Source organism: Sminthopsis crassicaudata, chromosome 1, assembly GCF_048593235.1.
Source record: "Sminthopsis crassicaudata isolate SCR6 chromosome 1, ASM4859323v1, whole genome shotgun sequence".
In the NCBI taxonomy this organism is placed as follows: Eukaryota; Metazoa; Chordata; class Mammalia; order Dasyuromorphia; family Dasyuridae; genus Sminthopsis; species Sminthopsis crassicaudata.
Window position 1 is genome coordinate 61,409,793 of NC_133617.1, and position 23,442 is coordinate 61,433,234.

Here is a 23,442-nt window from a genome sequence, read left to right on the forward strand (position 1 = left end):
ATTCTAGGACATAAAAACCTCAAAATCAAATGCAGTAAGGCAGAAATAGTAAATGCGTTCTTTTCAGACCACAATGCAATAAAAATTACATTCAATAAAAAGCCAGGGAAAATAGACCAAAAAATAATTGGGAACTAAATAATCTCATATTAAAGAATGATTGGATGAAACAGCAAATCATAGACATAATTAATAACTTCACCCAAGAAAATGACAATAATGAGACGTCATACAAAAAGGTGTGGGATACAGCCAAAGCAGTAATAAGGGGAAGTTTTATATCTCTACAGGCCTACTTGCATAAAATAGAGAAAAAGAAGGTCAACAAATTGGGCTTACAACTAAAAATGCTAGAAAAGGAACAAATTAAAAACTCCCAGACAAACACAAAACTTGAAATTCTAAAAATAAAAGGTAAGATTAATAAAATTGAAAGTAAAAAAAAAAAACTGTTGAATTAGTTAATAAAGCTAAAAGTTGGTTCTATGAAAAACCAACAAAATAGACAAACCCTTAGTAAATCTGATTTAAAAAAGGAAAGAGGAAAAACAAATTGTTAGTCTTAAAAATGAAAAGGGAGAACTCAGCACTAATGAAGAGGAAATTATAACAATAGTTAGTAGCTACTTTCCCCAACATTATGCCAATAAATTTGATAACCTAAGTGAAATGGATGACTACCTCCAAAAATAAAGGCTTCCCAGACTAACAGAGGAGGAAGTCAATTATTTAAATAGTCCCATTTCAGAAAAAGAAATAGAGCAAGCTGTTAATCAACTCCCTAAGAAAAAATCTCCAGGATAAGATGGATTCACAGGTGAATTCTACCAAAAATTCAAAGAACAGCTAACTCCAATGCTATATAAACTATTTGAAAAAATAGGGATTGAAGGAGCCCTACCAAATTCCTTTTATGACATAGACATGGTACTGATACCTAAACCAGGTAGGCTGAAAACAGAGAAAGAAAATTATAGACCAATCTCCCTAATGAATTTTGATGCTAAAATCTTAAATAAAATATTAGCAAAAAGACTCCAGAAAATCATCCCTAGGATAATACACTATGACCAAGTGGGATTTATACCAGGAATGCAGGGCTGGTTCAATATTAGGAAAACTATTAGCATAATGACTATATCAATAACCAAATTAACAGAAATCATATGATCATCTCAATAGATGCAGAAAAGCATTTGATAAAATCCAACAACCATTCCTACTAAAAACACTTGAGAGTATAGGAATAAATGGACTATTCCTAAGGAGCATATATTTAAAACCGTCAGTAAATGTCATATGTAATAGTGATAAACTGGAACCTTTCCCAGTAAGATCAAGAGTGAAACAAGGTTGCCCACTATCACTATTACTATTCAATATTGTATTAGAAATGCTAGCCTTGGCAATAAGAGTCGAGAAAGAGATTAAAGGAATAAGAGTAGGTAATGAGGAAATCAAATCATCACTCTTTGCAGATGATATGATGGTATACTTAGAGAACTCCAGAGATTCTAATAAAAAGTTATTAGAAATAATCCACAATTTTAGCAAAGTTGCAGGATAAAAAATAAATCCACATAAATCCTCAGCATTTTTATACATCACCAACAAAATGCAATAGCAAGAGATACAAAGAGAAATTCCATTCAAAACAATTGTTGATAGTATAAAATATTTGGGAATCTATCAAAGGAAAGTCAGGAATTATATGAGCAAAATTACAAAACGTTTGCCACAAAAATAAGTCAGATTTAAATAATTGGAAAGACATTAAGTGCTCTTGGATAGGCTGAGTGAATATAATAATGATGACAATACTCTCTAAACTAATCTATTTATTTAGTGCTATAACAATCAGATTCCCAAGAAACTATTTTAATGACCTAGAAAAAATAACAACAAAATTCATATGGAAGAACAAAAGGTCGAGAATTTCAAGGGAATTAATGAAAAAATAATCAAATGAAGGTGCCCTAGCTGTACCTGATCTTAAACTATATTATAAAGCATCAGTCACCAAAACCATTTGGTATTGGATAAGAAATAGACTAGTTGATCAGTGGAATAGGTTAGGTTCACAGGTAAGATAGTGAATAAAAATAGCAATCTAGTGTTTGACAAACCCAAAGATCCCAACTTTTGGGATAAGAATTCATTATTTGACAAAAACTGCTGGGAAAATTGGAAATTAGTATGTCAGAAACTAGGCATGGATCCACACTTAACACCACATACTAAGATAAGATCAAAATGGGTCCATGATTTAGGCATAAAGAACAAGATCATAAATAAATTAGAGGAACAGAGGATAATCTACCTCTCAGACTTTTGGAGGAGGAAGGAATTTGTGACCAAAGGAGAATTAGAGATCACTGTGTGCAATGACAGGAATACAGGGCAAAGGTCATGAGCTGCATTGGGTTAGGTAGGCAGGAAGAGGTAAATTAAAATCCTTCCTCAAGCACTAACTGTGTAGCCCTAAAAGCAAGTCTTACTAGAGTCTATTGATTGGGAGAAATAATAACCAACTTACCAGGATTGTTTCATCAAATTAGACAATGCTTCTCAGACCTTAATAGTATATAAATATTAGTAATCCTCCTCCTCACCACCACAACCATCATGACCATCATCATCATCATCATCATCATCATCATCATCATCATCATCATTATTGTCTTTCACAGACAATCCATTTATATCTACCAACTTAACCAGACAGCCTATATATTGATCTTTCTTTCTGTCTTTTTTCCTTCCTTTCTTTTTCCTTTCATTTCTCCTTCCTTTCTATCTATTAGTCCATTCATATTTATATCTATCTACCAATTTACCCATTCATCTATCCATCCATCCATCCATCCATCCATCCAATTGTTCATCTTTCTTTCTACTCATGCATCTACCTATCTGCCTTTATGCCTTTCTATTTATCTTTCTATCTACTTATTCATAGCAAACAATATGGTGGGAAAAGCCCTGATTTAGAGCCTAAATTTCCAAGTTTAAAGCCACACATCTACAGAGAAATGAATACTAAGTGTTTGTAAAGTAGGTGCAAAGTAATTTCAAGAGGAGCACTAACAACTGAGGGGTAGGGGAGGAGAATCAGAAAATGTAGCTTATTCATTAAATAAGCAGATCTCAAGAGCCCACTATGCACAAAGCAATTGGGTCTTAGAGGATTGAAAAGAAAGTAGTAGCCTGTTAGGATTACTAGGTGAGAACTCAGGTTGTCTGGATAGTGACAAGGTGAGAATTCAGGTTGGACAATTACAAGGTGAGAACTCAGGTTGACTTGATAGAAGGAGCAAGCTCATTGGCTGAAGTGGTTCTTCCCAGAAGCCCTTGCATTATCCCACGCCCATTCTCTGGGAGAATAAAAGAGAGGATACCCAGAGATAGAAGAAGACTCTGCATTGCATCAGGCTTGACGGGGCTCTCTACAGGAAGGGAAGTCACTTCTCTGGACAAGAGTTAACAGCAACTGCCTGGAGACAACGGTTCGCTACAGGAAGAAGAATCTGTTGGAGAGATTTGAGTAGAAGACACAGCAGATCTCTTCCCAGAGAGTGATCCAGCAGCTTCTAGAGACGACAGCTCGCTACAGTAGCCCCTGTATTCATAAAGTTTACAGTTTATAGAAGAAAGTGGGTAAGGCTATAGAAGATATTTAGTAAGTAAGATATTTAGACAAATATGTAATATTGCACAAAATTATGTGGCTCTCCTTCCTGCTTCAAATGCATTATCAGGAAGCTTGCTGTATTGGGTAGCATTTTAGCAGCTATCCTCCAGTAAATGCCTTTCTCATTCCCCAGACGCTCCAAGCCATACCAGACCCACCAGCTATCTCTACCTCACACCACAGGCTCGCTATCCCCTGCTTTTTCCACCAATTATATTTTTCTTCTCTGTCCCTTGAAAAATGGCCTGCAGTGACTTCCCCATATATCATTCTAATATCTAAGGCAGGCTCTCACTTGACAATCCATATTTCCTATCTCTCAGAATTTATTTGGAATGCTTTAGCTAAGGAATTAATTATTGCCAAACTGCCACTCCCACAGAGAGTATAAATAAGAATAAATGTCTCCTCCCTCTAACAGGCACGTCCTCTGGGGAAGTCAATAAACAAATTCAGGCAGCTGGTGCAGACAGCCTGGGACAAAAACCCATGGCATTTTCTTCTCCTGGCCACATTCATTGGATGAGGTAGAAATTAATAATACAACGGTACCTTTGGGTCTTTAGAAAGTAACCTCATTTGGGATGATTGGGGATATTATTCCTTCTTTTACGCTCTCCCTTCCCAACACTCTCTGCCTCCAATCACTTACAGTATATAACCAGTGGGAAAACTTTGCCTCTCTGTATCTGTTACAATGGAGAACAAGAAAGGCAAATATTTTGGGTCCCAGAAAAAAGTGCAGAGTTTGGGCAATTGGACTGATGTCTCTGATAAGTACAAGCAGACTCCCTCCTGACTTGAAATAAATGGTATTTGATCCTGTGGAGTAACAGGAAAAATATTTGAAATTTCTAATGCCTAAGAGGCTTAATCCCCCAGACTTTTTTTTTTTTTTAGAAAAAAATTATATACTTGTATTTTCTCTCCCCAAACACTTGAACTCCCTATAGGCAATAAACTTTGGCAGAAATTTTCCTCTGAGAGCTCTTTAGCATCACATGTGAAGATGCAAAACCCTGGAGAACTAGAGTAGGAAAGTACCTCAGAGAGTCTTCAGTCTAATCTGAATCATTTGCTATATTCTCAATGCATCTTAAAGCATTTCATTCTACTATTGTGATGTTTTAATTGCTAGAACGTTTCTGCTTCTGCTGAGTCCAAATCTCCTTGTGGGTTTACCTCATTGTTCCTCATTGCATCTTCTAGAGCCCAGCAGAAAAGTCCAATCACTTTTTCATATCAATTCATTTCAAGCCCATGAAGATAACTTGTTGTCTCCAACCAAAGTCTTCTTTTCTCTAAAACTAATATCTCAATTTCATTTAATTGCTCCTTCTGCATATTATCTTTGTCCTTTGTCTTCACAATTCAAGTCTAATACAGAATACTCATTCTTATGAAATTTCATCAAATTAGATTTGGCTCAATATTGTAAGTAATCAAAATCTTTTTAAAAACATACATGTATTGTTTTTGTTGTTTTTGCACTTTGTTTTCAAAGAGAACCAACATGGAATCACTATGGCTTCCTTCCTTTTCCTCCCACGTGTCCTGACTGCAGCAGGGCCACGTGGGCCAGGGGAAAGAAACTGCTATTTAGTGAAATTCATTGTTTTAAATATGATGGCAAAAGTAGTTTTATATTATTGGGAATTTAAAGCTGTGTTTGGGATTTTAAGTTAAAATATAGGTTATTAAAACAAAATGCCAGTAGCTTAACTTAGGGGAGGTTGTGTTTGTATCTCCCTACTTAGATGGTATGTTGTTTTCTAGAAGTATTGGGTAATTTGTAACTGAGCTATGCCTTAAGTATTTGTCAGCTCTGTTGGGCATGTATTAAGTTTTATGAAATTTGGGTCACTTATTTGTGAACCTTGAAGTGTAAAGTTTAAAAATATATACATATATATTTACTTAAAGACATGGGACAAGAAAGATTGATTTGCAAAAGCAATTAATAGTTTAAATGGAGCTATGATATATTGGGTCAGGAAGCATGGTGGTGTGGGGGAAGGGTGACCATGTGGAGAGGGACCTACCTGATCAGGTATTGTAATCCCCCTCCTCCCATTAAGTATAGTAGTTTTGTTTTATTTTTGGTTTTGCTTTTTTTTTTTTAATAACTGCACCTCCTTGCTGATTTAGATATTAATTATTTCTGCTGTTTAAAGGAACAGCCTACATTCATATGGTGTTAATAACTGAATGTTTTCTTTTTATTTTTCAAGTCTATAGCTATTCTAAGGAGTTTGTTGGAACTGTAAGTTTTCTGAAAGCAATTCATTTCTACTAAGATCTCATCTGACTAAAGCAAATTATTTAATGTTTATTTACGTGTGTGATAGTCTCCTTGTTTAAAGATTATTTTAATCTGATCTGATAATTTGATAGGGTTATTTGCAAAAATTTAATCTTTTTCAGAATGAAGAGAGTATTAATGTTAAATCTGAAAGATCTGAAAGTTTCTTTTCTGTGAGAACAGGATGGACAACATGCAATTTAGAATTTTTCTTTGTATTGAATATTTTGAAGGCAATAATCTGTGTAATGTTAAACCTAGAAGCATCTACTTAGAAATGAAAGATAAACTGTATAATCTGTGAATATTCTAGGATGAATCTTTACTATGATTCCTGAGAACGAGATTCACCTGAAGCCTTGATTAATGATAATTGCTGTAGGAGATAAAATCTTTTGGGACTGTAGCTAATATTTACTTGAAGTTTTGAATTCAGGTATAACTATTTGCATAGGTCGTCAAACTCCACCATCTGGAAATAGGATGGTTAAAAATTAGGACAGCTACCTGAAGTAAAACTGCCTTAAATAAATCATGCCCCTGATTTTTCCTCTTATGTCTGTAATCAGAGCAAGTGGTCAGTGAGATATACAGTACTGGGACCATTCACAGTTTGCCTTTTTTTTTTTTGAGACAAAGCTGGCAATCTCTGGAACCCCACTCTTAGACTCCTGACTAGAGATCTATATTGTCTTCAGATGCGGTTTTCATGTTTTGCATGATCATGGGGAGGGGCTATCTGGAAAGAACTTTTGACACTCAAACAATCCCCTATTAAGTAAGCAGAGAAAATGAAATGAAGGAGTATTCAGTTAGAACAATATTAAATTAGAGGGCTGGAAGGGGAAGGAAACTGAGATTTCAACTGGTCAGGAAATTGGGAAAAGCTGATGTATTATTTCAGTTCAGGCTGAATTGGAAACTATTTTACTTTTTGCTTACCTCATCATTTTGGTTCCCTGACGAATTTCAATGTGTCTGACTGTGGCTGATAAAAAGAATAACAACTTGAAAAAAAAACCCTTATCATAGGTCTGCAACAAATAATCCATATGAAAATTTGGAGTAGCTTCTCTAATTTTGTATATTCACGTTTCTGTTTTACTCATACAACACAGAACCTCTGATAAGGGCATGTCACATATGGCAATATGATATACAATGTTATACATGGTCACGTAAAACACATTTTTATTTTAGTCATGTTTTTCTTGGGTGATCTTTTTCAGGAAACGATTATTATTTTGCCCTCAAGTTCTGGAATATCAGGGCAGATAACTGATGATTTTTTGAAGAAGACTGTCTAGGCTTTCTTTGTTTTGACCATGAATTTCAGAGAGTAAAATAATTCTTTAATTATCTCTCCCAGATTCATTTTTCTGTGCTGGTTGTTTTTTCCATGATGAATTTTACATCTTCTCTTTTTTCATTTTTGTTTGTTTTTTGCTTTCTAATAAAGTCATTAACTCCCATTTGCTCAATTCTAATTTAAAAAAAAAAACTATTTTCTTCACTTAATTTTTGTTTTCTTTTTTTCATTTGGCTAATTCTACTTATAAAGGTGTTTTCTTCAGTTTGTTTTTTATTGTACCAATTGTATTTTTAAGGAATTGTTTTCTTCAGTAAATTTTTGGTGCTTTCTTTTTCAAACTGTTAACTTTTTCTTCCATAATTCTCACTTCTTTTGCAATTTTTTTCCTCTCCCTTTCCCATTTGACTTTTAAAATCCATTTTGAGCTCTTCCAAAAAGGCTCTTTGTGTTGAGAGTAATTCACATTCCACTTAAAGTTTCCACATAGGAATGTTGATTTCTTCTGAGTTTTTGTTTTGATCTTCCCTGTCATCACAGTACTTTTTATGCTCAAGCTTGTATTTGATATGGGCAAAAAAAAAGAGTTCCGCCTCATTGCTAGCAAAGAGGTTTCTTTCTTGCCAGTTATTCAACTCTCTTATCATTTGTGGGCTGAGGCATTTAGAATCTGCCACTGTTGCTACCCCTGCCACTGCCACTGCTGTTGTTACTGCCACTATTGCTAATTCAGTGACTCCCAAGGCATCCTCTTCATTTGTTGGTATTCCAAGGCCCTCTCACTCTAGTGCAACATAATGTTCCTGCTGAATCTTCTCGTTCTACTCACTTTACTTAGAATCAGTTCATGTTAGTTTCTCTAGAACTTTTGAATTCAATTCTTATAAAATAAGAATATTCCATAAATTTCATATACCATAACTTAGCCATTCTGTAACTGATGAGCATCCACTCAGTTTCCAATTCTCTTTTTTAATGATCTTTTCGGGATACAGGCTCAGTAGAGACAATACTGGATCAAAGAGTCTGCACAGTTTAATTGCCTTTTGGGCATAGTTCCAAATTGCTCTCCAACATCATTAGATCTCTTAACAACTCCACTAACAATATATTAATGTCCCAGTTTTCCTGCATCCCCTACAGCATTAATCATTATTTTTTTTCTGTCATCTTAACCAATCTGAAAAGTGTGAAGTGGTACCTCAAAGTTATCTTAATTTGCATTTTTCTATTAATACTGATTTAGAGTACTTTTGTCCTGTAACTAGAAATGGTTTTAATTTCTTCATCTGAAAATTATTTGTTCTTATTCTTTTACCATTTATCAATTGGAGAATGACTTGAATTCTTATAAATTTGAATCAAGTTTCTATATATTTTGGAAAAGAGGCCTTTATTAGAAGCCTTGGATGTAAATTTCCCTTCCCCCATTTTCTTTTGTTTGTATAAAACCTTTTTAACTTAATATAATCACAATTATCCATTTTACATTCCATAATTCCATTCCATACTTCAATTCTTCTTTGGGCAAAAATTTATTCTTTCTCTACAGATATATGAGGCAGACTATTCTTTGTTCTTCTAATTTGCTTATAGTAACATTCTTTTTTTTATATATCATAGTTTTTATTTACCAGATATTTGCATGACAATTGCCAAACCTTTTATTCCAATTTTTCCCCTCCTCCCCCCAACCCCAGATGTTAGGTCAACCAATACATGTTAAATATGTTAGAGTATAAATTAAATACATTATATGTATACATGACCAAACAGTTGTTTTGCTGAACAAAAAGAATCGGACTTTGAAATAGTGTACATTTAGCCTGTGAAGGAAATACAAAATGCAGGTGGACAAAATTAGAGGGATTGGAATTTCTTTGTAGTGGTTCATAGTCATCTCCCAGAGTTCTTTCACTGGGTATAGCTGGTTCAGTTCATTACTGCTCTATTGGAATTGATTTGGTTCATCTCATTGTTGGAGAGGGCCACGTCCATCAGAATTGATCCTCATACAGTATTGTTGTTGAAGTATATAATGATCTCCTAGTCCTGTTCATTTCACTCAGCATCAGTTCATGTAAGTCTCTCCAGGCCTCTCTGAAATCATCCTGTTGGTCATTTCTTACAGAACAATAATATTCAATAATATTCATATACCACAATTTATTCAGCCAATCTCCAATTGATGGGCATCCACGTAGTTTCCAGTTTCTGGCCACCACAAAAAAAGGGCTGCCACAAACATTTTTGCACATATAGGTTCCTTTCCCTTCTTTAAGATCTCTTTGGGATACAAACCCAGTAGCAACACTGCTGGGTCAAAGGGTATGCACAGTTTGATAACTTTTTGAGCATAGTTCCAAATTGCTCTGTAGAATGGCTGGATGTATTCACAGTTCCACCAACAATGTATCAGTGTCCCTGTTTTCCCACATCCCCTCCAACATTCTGCATTACCTTTCCCTGTCATTCTAGCCAATTTGACAGGTGTGTAGTGGTATCTCAGAGTTGTCTTAATTTGCATTTCTCTGATTAATAATGATTTGGAGCATCTTTTCATATGACTAGAAATAATTTCAATTTCTTTATCTGAGAATTGTCTGTTCATATCCTTTGACCATTTATCAATTGGAGATTGGCTTGATTTCTTATAAATTAGCATCAATTCTCTATATATTTTGGAAATGAGGCCTTTATCTGAAACTTTTACTGTGAAAATGTTTTCCCAGTTTATTGTTTCCCTTCTAATCTTCTCTGCATTGATTTTGTTTGTACAAAAAATTTTCAATTTGATATAATCAAAGCTTTCTATTTTGTGATCAATGATGATCTCTAGTTCTTCTTTGGACATTAATTCATTCCTCTTCCACAGATCTGAGAGGTAAACTATCCTATGTTCCTCTAATTTATTTATAATCTCATTTTTTATGCCTTGGTAATGAACCCATTTTGACCTGATCTTGGTGTACAGTGTTAACTGTGGATCAATGCCTAGTTTCTGCCATATTAATTTCCAATTTTCCCAGCAATTTTTGGCAAATATTGAGTTCTTATCTCAAAGGTGGTGTCCTTGGGTTTGTCAAACACTAGTTGTTAGAGCAATTGATTATTTTGTCCTTTGGACCTAACCTATTCCATCGATCAACTAGTCTATTTTTCAGCCAATACCAAATGGTTTTGGTAACCACTGCTTTATAATATAATTTTAGATCTGGTACAGCTAGGCCACCTTCATTTGATTTTTTTTTTCATTAATTCCCTTGAAATTTTTGACCTTTTGTTTTTCCATATGAACTTTGTTGTTATTTTTTCTAGGTCATTAAAATAGTTTTTTGGGGAGTCTGATTGGTATAGCGCTAAATAAATAGATTAGTTTAGGTAGTATTTTTCTAATTGGTTAAATCCGACTTAATTTGTGTGGAAAGTGTTTTGTAGTTTAGCTCATACAGTTTCTGATTTTCCTTTGGCAGATAGATTCCTAAATATTTTATACTATCAGTAGTTACTTTAAATGAAATGTCTCTCTGTAACTATAAGTGTTGCATTTTGTTAGTGACATATAAGAATGCTGATGATTTATGTGGATTTATTTTGTATCCTGCAACTTTGCTAAAGGTGTAGATTATTTCTAATAGCTTTTTAGTTGAATCTTTAGGGTTCTCTATGTATACCATCATATCATCAGCAAAGAGTGATAATTTGGTTTCCTCATTACCTAGTCTAATTCCTTTAATCTCTTTCTTCACTCTTATTGCCAAAGCTAGCATTTCTAATACAATATTGAATAGTAAAGGTGATAGTGGACAACCTTGTTTCACCTGTGATCTTAATGGGAATGGTTGAAATCTTTCCGCATTACATATGATGCTTATTGATAGATAAATAGATGCTACTAATTATCTTAAGGAAAAGTCCATTTATTCCTATACTCTCAAGTGTTTTTAATAGGAATGGATGTTGGATTTTATCAAATGCTTTTTCTGCATCTATTGAGTTGATCATATGATTTTTGTTAATTTGATTATTACTATGGCCAATTATACTGATAGTTTTCCTAATATTGAACCAGCCCTGCATTCCTGGTATAAATCCTATTTGATCATGATGTATTACACTGGGGATGATTTTCTGGAGTCTTTTTGCTAATATCTTATTTAAGATTTTAGCATCAATATTCATTAGGGAGATTGGTCTATAATTTTCTTTCTCTGTTTTCAACCTACCTGGTTTGGGTATCAGTACCATTTCTGTGTCATAAAAGGAATTTGGTAGGACTTCTTCATTCCCTATTTTTTCAAATAGTTTATATAACATTGGAGCTAATGGTTCTTTGAATTTTTGGTAGAATTCACCTGTGAATCCATCTTGTCCTGGAGATTTTTTCTTAGGGAGTTGATTAACAGCTTGCTCTATTCCTTTTTCTGAAATGGGACTATTTAAGTAATTGACTTCCTCCTCTGTTAGTCTGGGAAGTCTTTATTTTTGGAGGTAGTCATCCATTTCACTTAGGTTATCAAATTTATTGGCATAAAGTTGGGTAAAGGAACTCCTTATTATTTCTCTAATTTCCTCCTCATTGGTGGACAGTTCCCCGTTTTCATTTTTAAGAATAACAATTTGATTTTCCTCTCTTCTTTTTCTAATTAGATTTATCAGAGATTTATCTATTTTATTGGCTTTTTCATAAAACAAAATCTTAGTTTTATTTATTAGTTCAATAGTATTTTTACTTTCAGTATTATTAATTTCTCCTTTTAATTTTAGAATTTCAAGTTTAGTATTTGATAAAAAGTTTTGGGTATCACCGGTCAGGCTGTGTAAGTGCCCTGCAAGGGGCCCCACTGTGAGGATTACTGGCCGCCATGGGGCTAGAGGTTAAGGAGCAAAGGTATCATTGCACCCCCACAAATGCTCACTTTGAGTATTTGCGATTGTCCTGTCCCTCACCACACTGGAAGTCTTTCTGCCTGGGGAGCATAGTCAGGCTGGAAAAATTCCACTACCCTCAACAAGCCCCTCACTATAGAGATGAAAGGCTGCCTTGGGTTGTGCTCCTGCTGTGCGGGACTGTCCCCCACCCTGAGCCCCTCACTGCGGAATGCCACAAAGAACTGTGTTATGGTCTGTGTTAGGTCACTTCCTTTCCTGGGTGGCCTAGCCAGATGCTCTCAGGCTCTGGAGTCCCTCAGAGTACCCACTATTCCAGGCTCCAACTTCTCTGCTGGTCCGCTACTCTGCCACCAAAGCAAAGCAGTCAGGCTACAGCAGAGAGCTCTATGTAAACCTTCCAACCACAGAAGCCACCCCCACTCCAGTTTCTATCCCTGCCCTGTGCTGGTCTGCTCCCACCACCTCAGGTCAAACCTTTTCTGGTGATATTTCAGATTCTCTTCCACTGGTGAGTTTTTGTATTTCCAATCTTTGTGGGTTTTGCCAGTCAAGCGCTGTTTTTGAGACTGAATTAAATACTTGGTAGAAAGGGAATTAGAGAGCTTAGAAAGTTCTGTCTAGCTTCTCTGCCATCTTGGCTCTGCCCCCTATAGTAACATTCTTTTTGTCTAAATCATGAATCCATTTCAACATTATTGTGGTATATGTTGTTAGGTATAGGTCAATGCTTAGTTTCTGCCATACTTTTTTCTAATTTTATTAACAATTTTTGTCAAATAGTGAGTTTTTATCCCAGTAGCTGGAATCTTTGGGTTTATCAAACACTAGATAACTATAGTCATTGACTATTGTGTCTTGTGAATTCCACTAATTGACTATTTTCTAGCCAGTATCAAATGATTATGATGACCACTGCTTTGCAATTTTAGGTCTGGTTTGCATTTTTTTCCATTAATTTCCTTGAAATCATTGATCTTTTGTTCTTCCAGATGAACTTGGCTATTATTTTTTCTAGCTCTATAAAATAATTATAATTTTTATTATATTAGCTCAAGCCTACCTCTGAGCACTTGATATTTTTCCAATTGGTTAGAACTGACTTTATTTGTGAGAAAAGTGTTTTGTAACCAAATATATACAAATAAGCTACACACAAACTTAATAATATTTAACATATCAATAAATAAGAAATTAAATTAATAATAATTTGTAAGTGATTAACATATTAAAGAGACAGGAATTAAGAGGGGTTGGGAAAGGTTTCCAGTAAATGAAGAGATGATTTTCTTTGTTCTTATTGGTTTTTACTTTATTTTTAATAATAGTTTTTTTTCAAAACACATGCAAAGATAGTTTTCAACATTAACCTTTGCAAGACTATGTGCTCCAAAGTTTTTTCTTCCCTTGACCACACTACCCTCCCCTAGACAGCAAGTAATCCAATATAGGTTAAACAGGTAAATTTTTTCTAAATATATTTCAACATTTATCATGGTGCACAAGAAAAATCAGGTCAAAAAGAAAAAAACTAGAAAGAAAGAAAAAGCAAGCAAACAAAAACAAAAACAATAAAGGTGAAAATGCTATGTCGTGATTTCACATTAGGTCAAAATAGTACTCTTTCAGGATGCAGATAGTTCTGTCACAAGTCTATTGGAATTGGCCTGAATAACTTCACTGTTTTTTTTTCCTTTTTGTTGGATATTCATGCTTATTTTTAATTTGTTTGTTAGTAGCTTTGTGTTATCTTCAAAACATAGGCAAAGATAGATCCCAAAATTCATTTCTGAAAAAAGTTTTGTTTAACTGATTCTTTTTTTTTAGAGGCAGAATATATTATTGAAAAGCTTCTTTTTTATTTTTATTTTCATTTTTTATTAAAGATTTTTATTTACAAAACATATGCATGGGTAATTTTTCCAAATACCCTTGCATAACCTTTTGTTGCAAATTTTCCCCTCTTTCTCCCCACCTCCTCCCCTAGCTGTCAGGCAGTCTAATACATGTTACATATGTTGAAATGCATCTTAGATCCAATATATGTACACTTATTTATACAGTTAAAAATCAGATCAAGAAGGAAGAAAAAGAAAAACTAAGAAAGAAAACACAATGCAAGCAAATAACAACAGAGAATGAGAATGCTATGTTATGTTCCACACTCTGTTCCCACTGTTCTCTGTCTGGGTGTAGATGGCTCTCTTCATCACTGCACAAGGGGAACTAGTTTGAATCATCTCAATATTGAAGAGAGTCATTTCCATCAGAATTTATCATCATATAATCTTGTTTTTACATCAGTTCATGTAGGTCTCTCCAAGCCTCTCTAACATCATCCTGCTGGTTGTTTCTCACAGAACAATAGTATTCCATAGCATTCATATACCTTAATTTATTCAGTCAATCTTCAATTGATGGGCATCCACTCAGTTTCCAGTTTCTTGCCACTACAAAGAATGCTACCACAAGCATTTTTGCACATGTGGGTCCCTTTCCCTCCTTTAGAATCTCTTTGGGATATAATCCTAGTTGAAACACTGCTGGATCAAAGGATATGCATAGTTGGATAACTTTTTGAGCATAGTTACAAATTGTTCTCCAAAATGGTTTGATCTGTTCACAGTTCCACCAACAATGTGTCAGTGTCCTATTTTTCCCACATTCCCTACAACATTAGTCATTACCTAACTTTTCTAGTGTTCTATTTACCTCTTTAACTCCTCTCTTATTTATTTTGTGGTTTGATTTATCTAGAATCAATCAAGCAAAACCAAAACAAATGAAAAAATAGAAAAAAAATGTAAAACACCTAATTGGGAAAACAACCAACCTGGAAAATAGATCTAGGAGAGACAATCTAAGGATTATTGGACTCACTGAAATACATGATAAAAAAAAAGAGCCTAGACACTATTTTTCAGGAAATCATCAAAGCAAAATGCCCAGATATCATAGAAACAGAAGGTAAAATGACCAATCAAAAAATTCACTGAACACTTCCTGAAAGAGACCCCAAATTTAAAACCCCAAGGAATATCATAGCTAAATTTGAGAGCTATCAGACCAAGGTAAAATATTACAAGCAGCCAGAAAGAAACAATTCAAATAACAAGGAGCCACAATAAATATTACTCAGGTTCTAGCAGCTTCCACTTTAAAAGATTGAAGGTACTAGAATATGATATTATGAAAGGTGAAGGAACTTGGAATGCAGCCAAGAATAAATTACTCTGAAGAAAATTGAATGGAGACAGAAAAGAGTACACTTTCTTCTCAGCAGTTCATGGAATCTATACAAAAATTGACCATATGTTAAGACATAAAGACCTCAAAGTCAAATGTTTGACTGATTCTTGAAGTCTTGAGTCATTCAATTCAATTTGTTCATTTATAATTTTTAGTGTATTATTTTCTTCAGTTATTGTTTTAGCTCCTTTTGTATTCAGCCAATTGAATTGTTTTGTTCATTGCATTTTTTTTCCATTTCACAAATTCTGTTTTTCAATGAGATGGTATCTTTTTCATATGTAAGGAGTCATATGCTTTTTCCTTTTCATCAAATCTATTTTGTAGGAAACTATATGCTTTTCCCATCCCTTCTTGCAAAGCTCTCATTTCCTTTCCCCATTTTTCTTCTGTCTATTTTAAGATTCTTTATGAAATCTTCCAAGAAAGTCTTGTGAAATGGGGACCAGCTGATATCTCCCTTTGGGATTTCATCTGGAATTGATTTGCTTTTAGGAACCTCAGGATTTGAGGTCTGTTCTCTTTGTCCATAAAAGCTGTCTATGGTGAGAGTTCTTTTTGTTTTTTTCCTCTTTTTTTTTAAAGGTTTGAGGTATGCTCTTAACACAAAGGAGCAACAGCTGCTTTAGTTTGCCCTGGAGCAGTTTTGCTGATTGACTTCTAAGGCTGGGGATTGAGATTAGGTCCTGCATTCTTCCTGGGCTCAATGGTTTATACTTTGCCTTTTGTAATAAATCTACTAGATCACCCACTTGCAATCAGGACAGAGTAGTCTGAGTTTCACAAAAGATTCCCAGGTTGTGGAAGCTGCAATGCTCTGGCTCCCTGCCCCAGTTCCTTGCCCCAAGCTCCCTGTGCTGGGCTTAGCATACTGTCCCCCTTGAAATAGAACTGTTCTGGAGTTCTTCCAAGGTATTTTCTTCTGGAAATGTGTAATACTCCAAATATTTGTGCGTTCTGTCATTCCAAAACCGCTTTAGAGGGTTAATCTACTTTTGGTTTGACAGAAGGTTAGAGGAGGTCACAAAAAGGCATGTCTGCTCTCCTCCAACTTGGCTCTGCCTCCCTGAGATATAATTCTACACCTCTCAGATTGATTAAATGGTTAAATAAAAAAGGAACAAATATTAGGATATATGTAGAAAAAGTAAAATATTAATTGAAGCTGCATAGTGATGCAACCATTTTGAAAAGTATTTTGGAATTATACCAAAAAACTTATTAAATGGTCTATACCCTTTGTCCAAGCAATAGTACTACCAGGTCCTTTTGCAACAATAATTATGAAAAAAACAAAAGAACTTATATTACTAAAATATTTATAACAGATTGCTTTGTGGTGACAAGAAATGAATATTGTATATTTGCTCAATAGCTAGGAAGTGGCTGAGCAAGTTGTGGTATGTGATCACCATCTAATACTATTGTGCTATTAGAAGTGATGTTCTCAATTATTTTAGAAAAACATGGATAGACTTACATGAAATGAGAAAAACCAAGAGAATGTTGTATACATTAAAAACAATGATGTTGTAAGAACAATTTTAACAAAGTATTTTTATTAATTTAAACATTCAGATTAACTACAAATGACATATAAAATGGCATGAGATCTGAATCCAGAGAAAGCAATGATAAATAGAAGCATCTAGAAAATTATTTATATGTGTATATATATATATATATATATGTATAAAAATATACACACATTTATATATATTTAGATCTAATGATAGGTATTTCTATGAGGAGGAGAAAAAAAGAAAAAAAGAATTACATGATAACTTTACTATATATTTAAAAGGAATAGTAAGTTCATTTAATAAATTTACAATTTTGTATATCTTTATTCTGTATATACTTGTTAATTCTACTCTTAAGACTTGTTGTTTGGTCTTAAGTTCAGAATAAAATAAATTTAAATTTTGTTAAACAGCACAAAAAACTTTGCTTAAACATGAAAAAGTAAGAGTTACTATGGGCAGGGGAGCTCCACTTCTATAAACAATAGCAGAGAAAATAGGGAACTTGTACAGAAGAAGGGTTTGGGCTGTCCATTTTTAAATTGGAATTATAAGATTACCTAGAAATGGAAAGGACCTCATAAGAAACATAATAAAAACTGTGCCTCACAAATAAAAAAATCACACTCCATTTTGCCTGGCAAATGGTTGGGTTTTTTTGTTTGTTTTGTTGTGTTTTTTGTTTTTAAGCTTATTTTGTCTTCCATGTCGCTATTAAATCATAATTATTTCACTGTCTACTGGAAATCCTCACATCTTTTTTAATTGAATTAGTCTTTTATAATGTGACAGTCTATGAGCTTGTTTGTTTCCCCCCTTTTAAATATGCCATATCTATACATAACTGATAGTAAGAGGGATCAGCTTTGTGATATTTGGTGAGTTTTTTGATAAGGCTCCCCTGATATTGTCAAGAAATATATATATTTTTATATATGAAAACCATTTAGTTGAGCATCGACTCAATCAAACTCAAAAGGGTTTGGGGGGCTCCAGATAATAACACCTTCCATTTCTGACACATGTTCTATAATCCTTCTTAAAACTCTGACCTTCTATATTATAAAACTCATTCTTCCTGCCTTTGTGTTTTAAGTTATTTTTCTTTGATGCATATGGCTTATGATGTATATGCATAGAAAAGGAAAAAAAAAAGTTCTTGGGAACTCTAAACTCAGAATTATTCTTAAGCCAACATTGACCTACAAAATCTGCCTTCTTTGGCTGTGAAACAAGATTTTGAAATCACACAAAACTAAGAACTTAAACTTTCTTTTCCTTTTCACTAAAGGTTGTTATCACAGGAATTGTGAACCATTCTTTCTGGCAATGATGACAAGCACTTGTCTCTTTTCACCACATGCTTATTCAGAAACTTTATCATCATTCTGATTGCTTCCTTCTATAGGGCTGAGTTTAGCCAATCTAAATATTTTTTCTTTTAGAATTTTATATTTCCCCATCTACCTGTAAAAGCATTCGGGATAGTATGTTTATTGTTTATTCATTAATACTTAACATTTACTTTTATAAAATTTTTCTTTTCTTTTTTCTTCATCCTTTCCCTTACACATCCCCCAAATGGTAATCTGATATTGATTATACATGTATATTAATATTAAACATATTACTCTATTAATCATATTGTGAAAGAGGACCCAAAACAAGAAACAAAAACCACAAGAAAAGAAACAATAATAAAAAGTGAAAATCATAGCTTCGATTGTAAAGGGCTGGAACTGAGCAGATGCACTTAGATAACCCAGCACTTAAAGCTAATTACCAATTGAACATTACTCTATTAACATATGCTTGGAGAATGACCCTGACCAACTATTTTGTGCTGGATCAATCTATGAGTGTAGACAGAGAAGTGTGAGAGGAATCAGAGAGTGGAGTAGGACAAGCAGGATCATTCTTTGATGGTGGAAAGAAAGAAAGAACCTGTGGAGATTCCTATATCTATTCCCCTGATGGTGACCCCAAAAGACCAAGAATAAAGACTTTTGCTTATCCTGACTCTGGCTGATTCTAAAGTATCCAGGGTACTAACACGGTCATTACATTTGATCTTCACTGAGACTCCATAATTCTTTTTGTAGATATGTATAGCATTGTCCATCATAAGTCTTTTAGAACTGTTAATCTATGCTCTTACTTATCAAAGTAGATCATGTTCTGTTTCTTTTCATTTCACTGAGCATCAGTTCATGAAAGGCTTTTCAGTTTTTTCTTTCTGAAATGTATCTACTCATTTCTCATAGAACAATAGTATTCAATAACATTCACATATTAATTTTTTTCAGCCATTTCTCAATTGATGGGCATTCCCTTGCTTTTCAATTCTTTACTACTACAAAGAGAACAGCTATACAATTTTTGTACACATGGGTTTTTTTCAATTTTTTTTTCCTGAGGCAATTAGGTTTAAGTGACTTGCCCAGGGTCACATAGCTAGGAAATGATTTTTTTAAAATTATTATCTATTTAGAATAGAGACCCTGTAGAGCTATTGCTGAATAAAAAGGCATGCACTAGCCCTTTGGGCATAATTACAAAATTGTTTTCCAGAATGGTTAGAATAGTTCACAACTCCATCATCAATGCAGTAGTTCCAAATTTTTACCACATCTGCTCCAAGAGTGATAATTTCCCTTTTCCATTTTATTAGCCAATTTGATGGCTGTGAGGTGGTATTTGAGAATTGCCTTAATTTGCATTTCTCTAATCAATAATTATTCAAAACATTTTTCATATAACTATAAAAGTCTTTAATTTCTTCATCTGAAAATTGCCTGTTCAATTCCTTTGTCCATTTATCGATTGGGGAAGGACATGTATTCTTATAAATACCTTTTTATATTTTAAAAAATTAGGCCTTTATCAGAAACACTGGCTGTAAAAAATGTTTCTCCACTTTTTTTTGCTTCCTTTCTATTCTTTCTTTTATAGGAACATTTTGTACAAAAAAAACTTTAATTTAATGTAATCAAAATTATTCATCTCTCATTTCACAATGTTCCCAATCGCTTTGCTGGTCATAAATTCTTCTCTTTGCCATAAATCTGATGGTATTATACTTGCTTTCCTAATTTGCTTATGTTATCACCCTTTATGTTTAAATCATGTACCCATTTTAAATCTGTTTTGGACTAAAGTGGGAGATTTAGGTCAATGTCCTGTTTCTGCCATAATATTTTTCAGTTTTGCTAGCAGTTTTTGTCAGAGAGTAAGTTCTTATCCAGAAGTTGAATCTTTGGGTTTATCAAACAGTAGATTGTAATTATATTTATTTGCTACCATGTTTTGTGTACTTAACTTATTCCACTGATCCACCACACTATTTCATAACAGAGTACAAACTAATTGTAATAATTGGCACTTTCTAAAATAGTTTTAGATTAAGTATGGCTAGGTCCCTTTTGTTAATAGTTTTTTCTAGCTTTATAAAATATTTTGGGAGTTTAGTATGGTACTGAATAAATAAATTCATTTAGGCAAAATTGTCATTTTATTATAATATTTACCCATGAGCAATAGATAATATTTTGAACTAATTAGATCTTACCTTCTGTAAAGAGTGTTTTAAAATTCTGTTCACAAAGTTCCTGGGTTTGTCTTAGCAGGTAGACTCCTAAATATTTTATATAGTCAACCATTACTTTATTTTTTAAAATATTATAACCTTTTATTGACAAGATATATGCATGGGTAATTTTTCAGCATTGACAATTGCAAAACCTTTTGTTCCAATTTTTCCCCTCCTTTCCCACCCCTCCCCTATATAGTCTACCGTTACTTTAAATGGAATTTCTCTTTCTCTCTCTTGCTTCTGGGCTTTTTGGTAATACATAAAAATGTTGGTGATTTTGTGGGTTTATATTTTATCCTGCAACTTTGTTTAAGTTGTTAATTTTTCAGTTGACTCTCTAGGATTTTCTAAGTATGTCATCATATCATCTTTAATTTTATTGTAATTATAGCTTTCTATTTAGACGACATATGCATAGGTAATTTTTCAACATTGATCCAGGAAAACATTTTGTTCCAACTTTTACTCTCCTTCCCCTAGCCCCTTTTCCTAGATAGTGCATCATATCATCTTTAAAGATGTTTCATTTTATTGTAGTCTGTTCTAATTCCTCTAGTTTTTTTCTTTTAATAGTTTTTATTTACCAAATATATGCATGGGTAATTTTACAACATTGACAATTGCCAAACCTTTTATTCTAATTTTTCCTCTCCTTCCCCCACCCCAATGTCAGTTTGACCAATACATGTTAAATATGTTAAAGTATAAATTAAATACAATATATGTATACATGCCCAAACAGTTGTTTTGCTGTAATCAGACTTTGAAATAGTGTACAATTAGCCTGTGAAGGAAATCCAAAATGCAGGTGGACAAAATTAGAGGGATTGGGAATTCTATGTAGTGGTTCATAGTCATCTCCCAGAGTTCTTTCCCTGGGTGTAGCTGGTTCAGTTCATTACTGCTCTATTGGAACTTATTTGATTCATCTCATTGTTGACAGTGCTCTTCTAGGAAATGTGGGTATCTGAAGATCTCAAATACACTCCAAGTCCTGTGCCATAGAATAAGGAAACAATAGAGAGGTGATATTCACAAGTGAAAAGGCTTTATACTTGCCTTGAGCAGATAGGATTTTCAAAATTGAAGAACAGATCTGAGTATAAGAGAAAAGGATCCCTATGAAGGACAGAATAGCTAAAAGTCCGGATAAAGTATATAACAAGATATAATTGATTAGGCAGGTGTCCTCAAACTTTTTAAATAGGTGTCCAGTTCACTGTCCCTCAGACTGTTGTAGGACTGGACTATAGTAAAAACAAAAGCTCACACTCTGTCTCTGCCCCTCAGCCCATTTGCTGTAACCCAGAGGGCCGCATAAACGTCCTCAGTGGGCCACATCTGGCTCATGGGCTGTAGTTTGAGAACCCTTGTTCTAGGGAGTAATCTGGAAGAGTTTGAGAATGGAGCTTTAATACTTATAAACTTACATAATTATAAACTTCCAATAACATGATTGTGCTATTAATTTTGAGTTAATCAATTAAGGAATAAGGACATTAAAATGCCCTTAGGAAACTCATTAGCAGAATATTTTCCTCTAACAGATGAGGCTGGCACAGGGTCTTTGAAATGAGACACTGGTACTTTGAGAGGAAATTATTGGGAAATAGAAATTTTGGATTCTTCATTTCTCTCCCCACTCAAATCTTAAAGTGATTTCTTCTAAAGTATTAAGTTTCGCTGTCATTCTTCCCCTACTGAATACAAGTGGCTCTCTATTGCCTCTAGGATCTAATACAAAATCCACTATTTTATATTCAAATCTCTTCATAAACAAGCTACTTTTTATCTTTTTAATAATACTTTATTGAAAACTTTCCCCAACCACACTTACTTCTAGATCCTTCCCTTTGTTCAGTATTTATTAGTCATTGTTAATGTTTATTTACCTAATTTATTAATTATTAATCTATGGAGCATTATTAAACTTGTATATAATTTGTTTGTATATTTGCTTCCCCTATTAGATTGTTAATACTTGAGGTCAAAGGATTGTCTTCTGCCTCATTATATACCTCTAGTACTTAGCATTATGACTGATATATAATAGCTGCTTAATCAATAATTATTAATCTTTCTCACAGCTCATATTTTTCTGGCTCTCTCTGCTTTTATTAACTATAATAAACATTGATATTTACTCTTGTGGTTTCATATCTTGAAGTTTCCACCACAATGGCATCTGGTTTTATGTATATATATCCTTATTCCCCAGGATGTTTTCTAGCTGACTATCAAATGACATTGTCAGATTTTAATTCTCAATTTACCACTTATGAGCTATGTGTCCTTGGCCACATCACAATGTCTGTATCTATCAATATCTTCATTTTTACAATGGAAATTGTTAGACCTACTCTGATTACCTAACATTTTGTACATTCAATCAAATATAGCATATTAAAGTGCTTTACAAACTTTGAGATACTATATAGCTTTAAGAATAGAAGAAAAAAATTAAGTAAATTTAGTATGGGATTTCTTCATGGGAAGCCTATGTGCCAACTCCTCCACGCCTTAGCAGATGGGTATTATGAGTTCCTGTGGTTAAAAAAAATCATCACATGATGGCAAATGCTATCAGGATGAACTTCTCTATGCTTTGCTTGTTACTAAAGGGCAAGTCTTTTTGTTTAGTTGGATCTGGAAGAACCAGCCTCTGATAATGCAATCTTTGAGAAACTAAAGTTAGATCATAGAAAGTAAGATGCCAATGAAATATTGAATGTCTACATATGTAGAAAATACAATTGCTCCCATGGTTATCCTTGTTTTAATCACACTCACACATTGGTTTGATCATCTCACAATTTGTTTTTAACTATGCCTCACTGGCTCCCTATTATAGCAAGGATAAAAAAAAATGTCATCTTCTCTGACAAT

At 33.7% G+C, this 23,442-nt stretch overlaps 2 protein-coding genes across 2 annotated transcripts in view; one reads left to right on the forward strand and one right to left on the reverse strand.

Moving 5' to 3' along the window:
* Nucleotides 1–12,169, reverse strand: part of LOC141552182 (olfactory receptor 7A10-like) — a 53,514-nt gene extending 41,345 nt beyond the window's left edge. The window contains exon 1 of the mRNA XM_074284638.1: nucleotides 12,111–12,169. Within this exon, the coding sequence (XP_074140739.1) occupies nucleotides 12,111–12,169 (59 nt within the window). The remainder of the gene's footprint in view (nucleotides 1–12,110) is intronic.
* The window catches only part of LOC141564388 (olfactory receptor 7C2-like), an 88,044-nt gene continuing 69,177 nt past the window's right edge, over nucleotides 4,576–23,442 (forward strand). The window contains exon 1 of the mRNA XM_074306826.1: nucleotides 4,576–4,608. The gene's annotated coding sequence lies outside the window, so the exon portion shown is untranslated. The remainder of the gene's footprint in view (nucleotides 4,609–23,442) is intronic.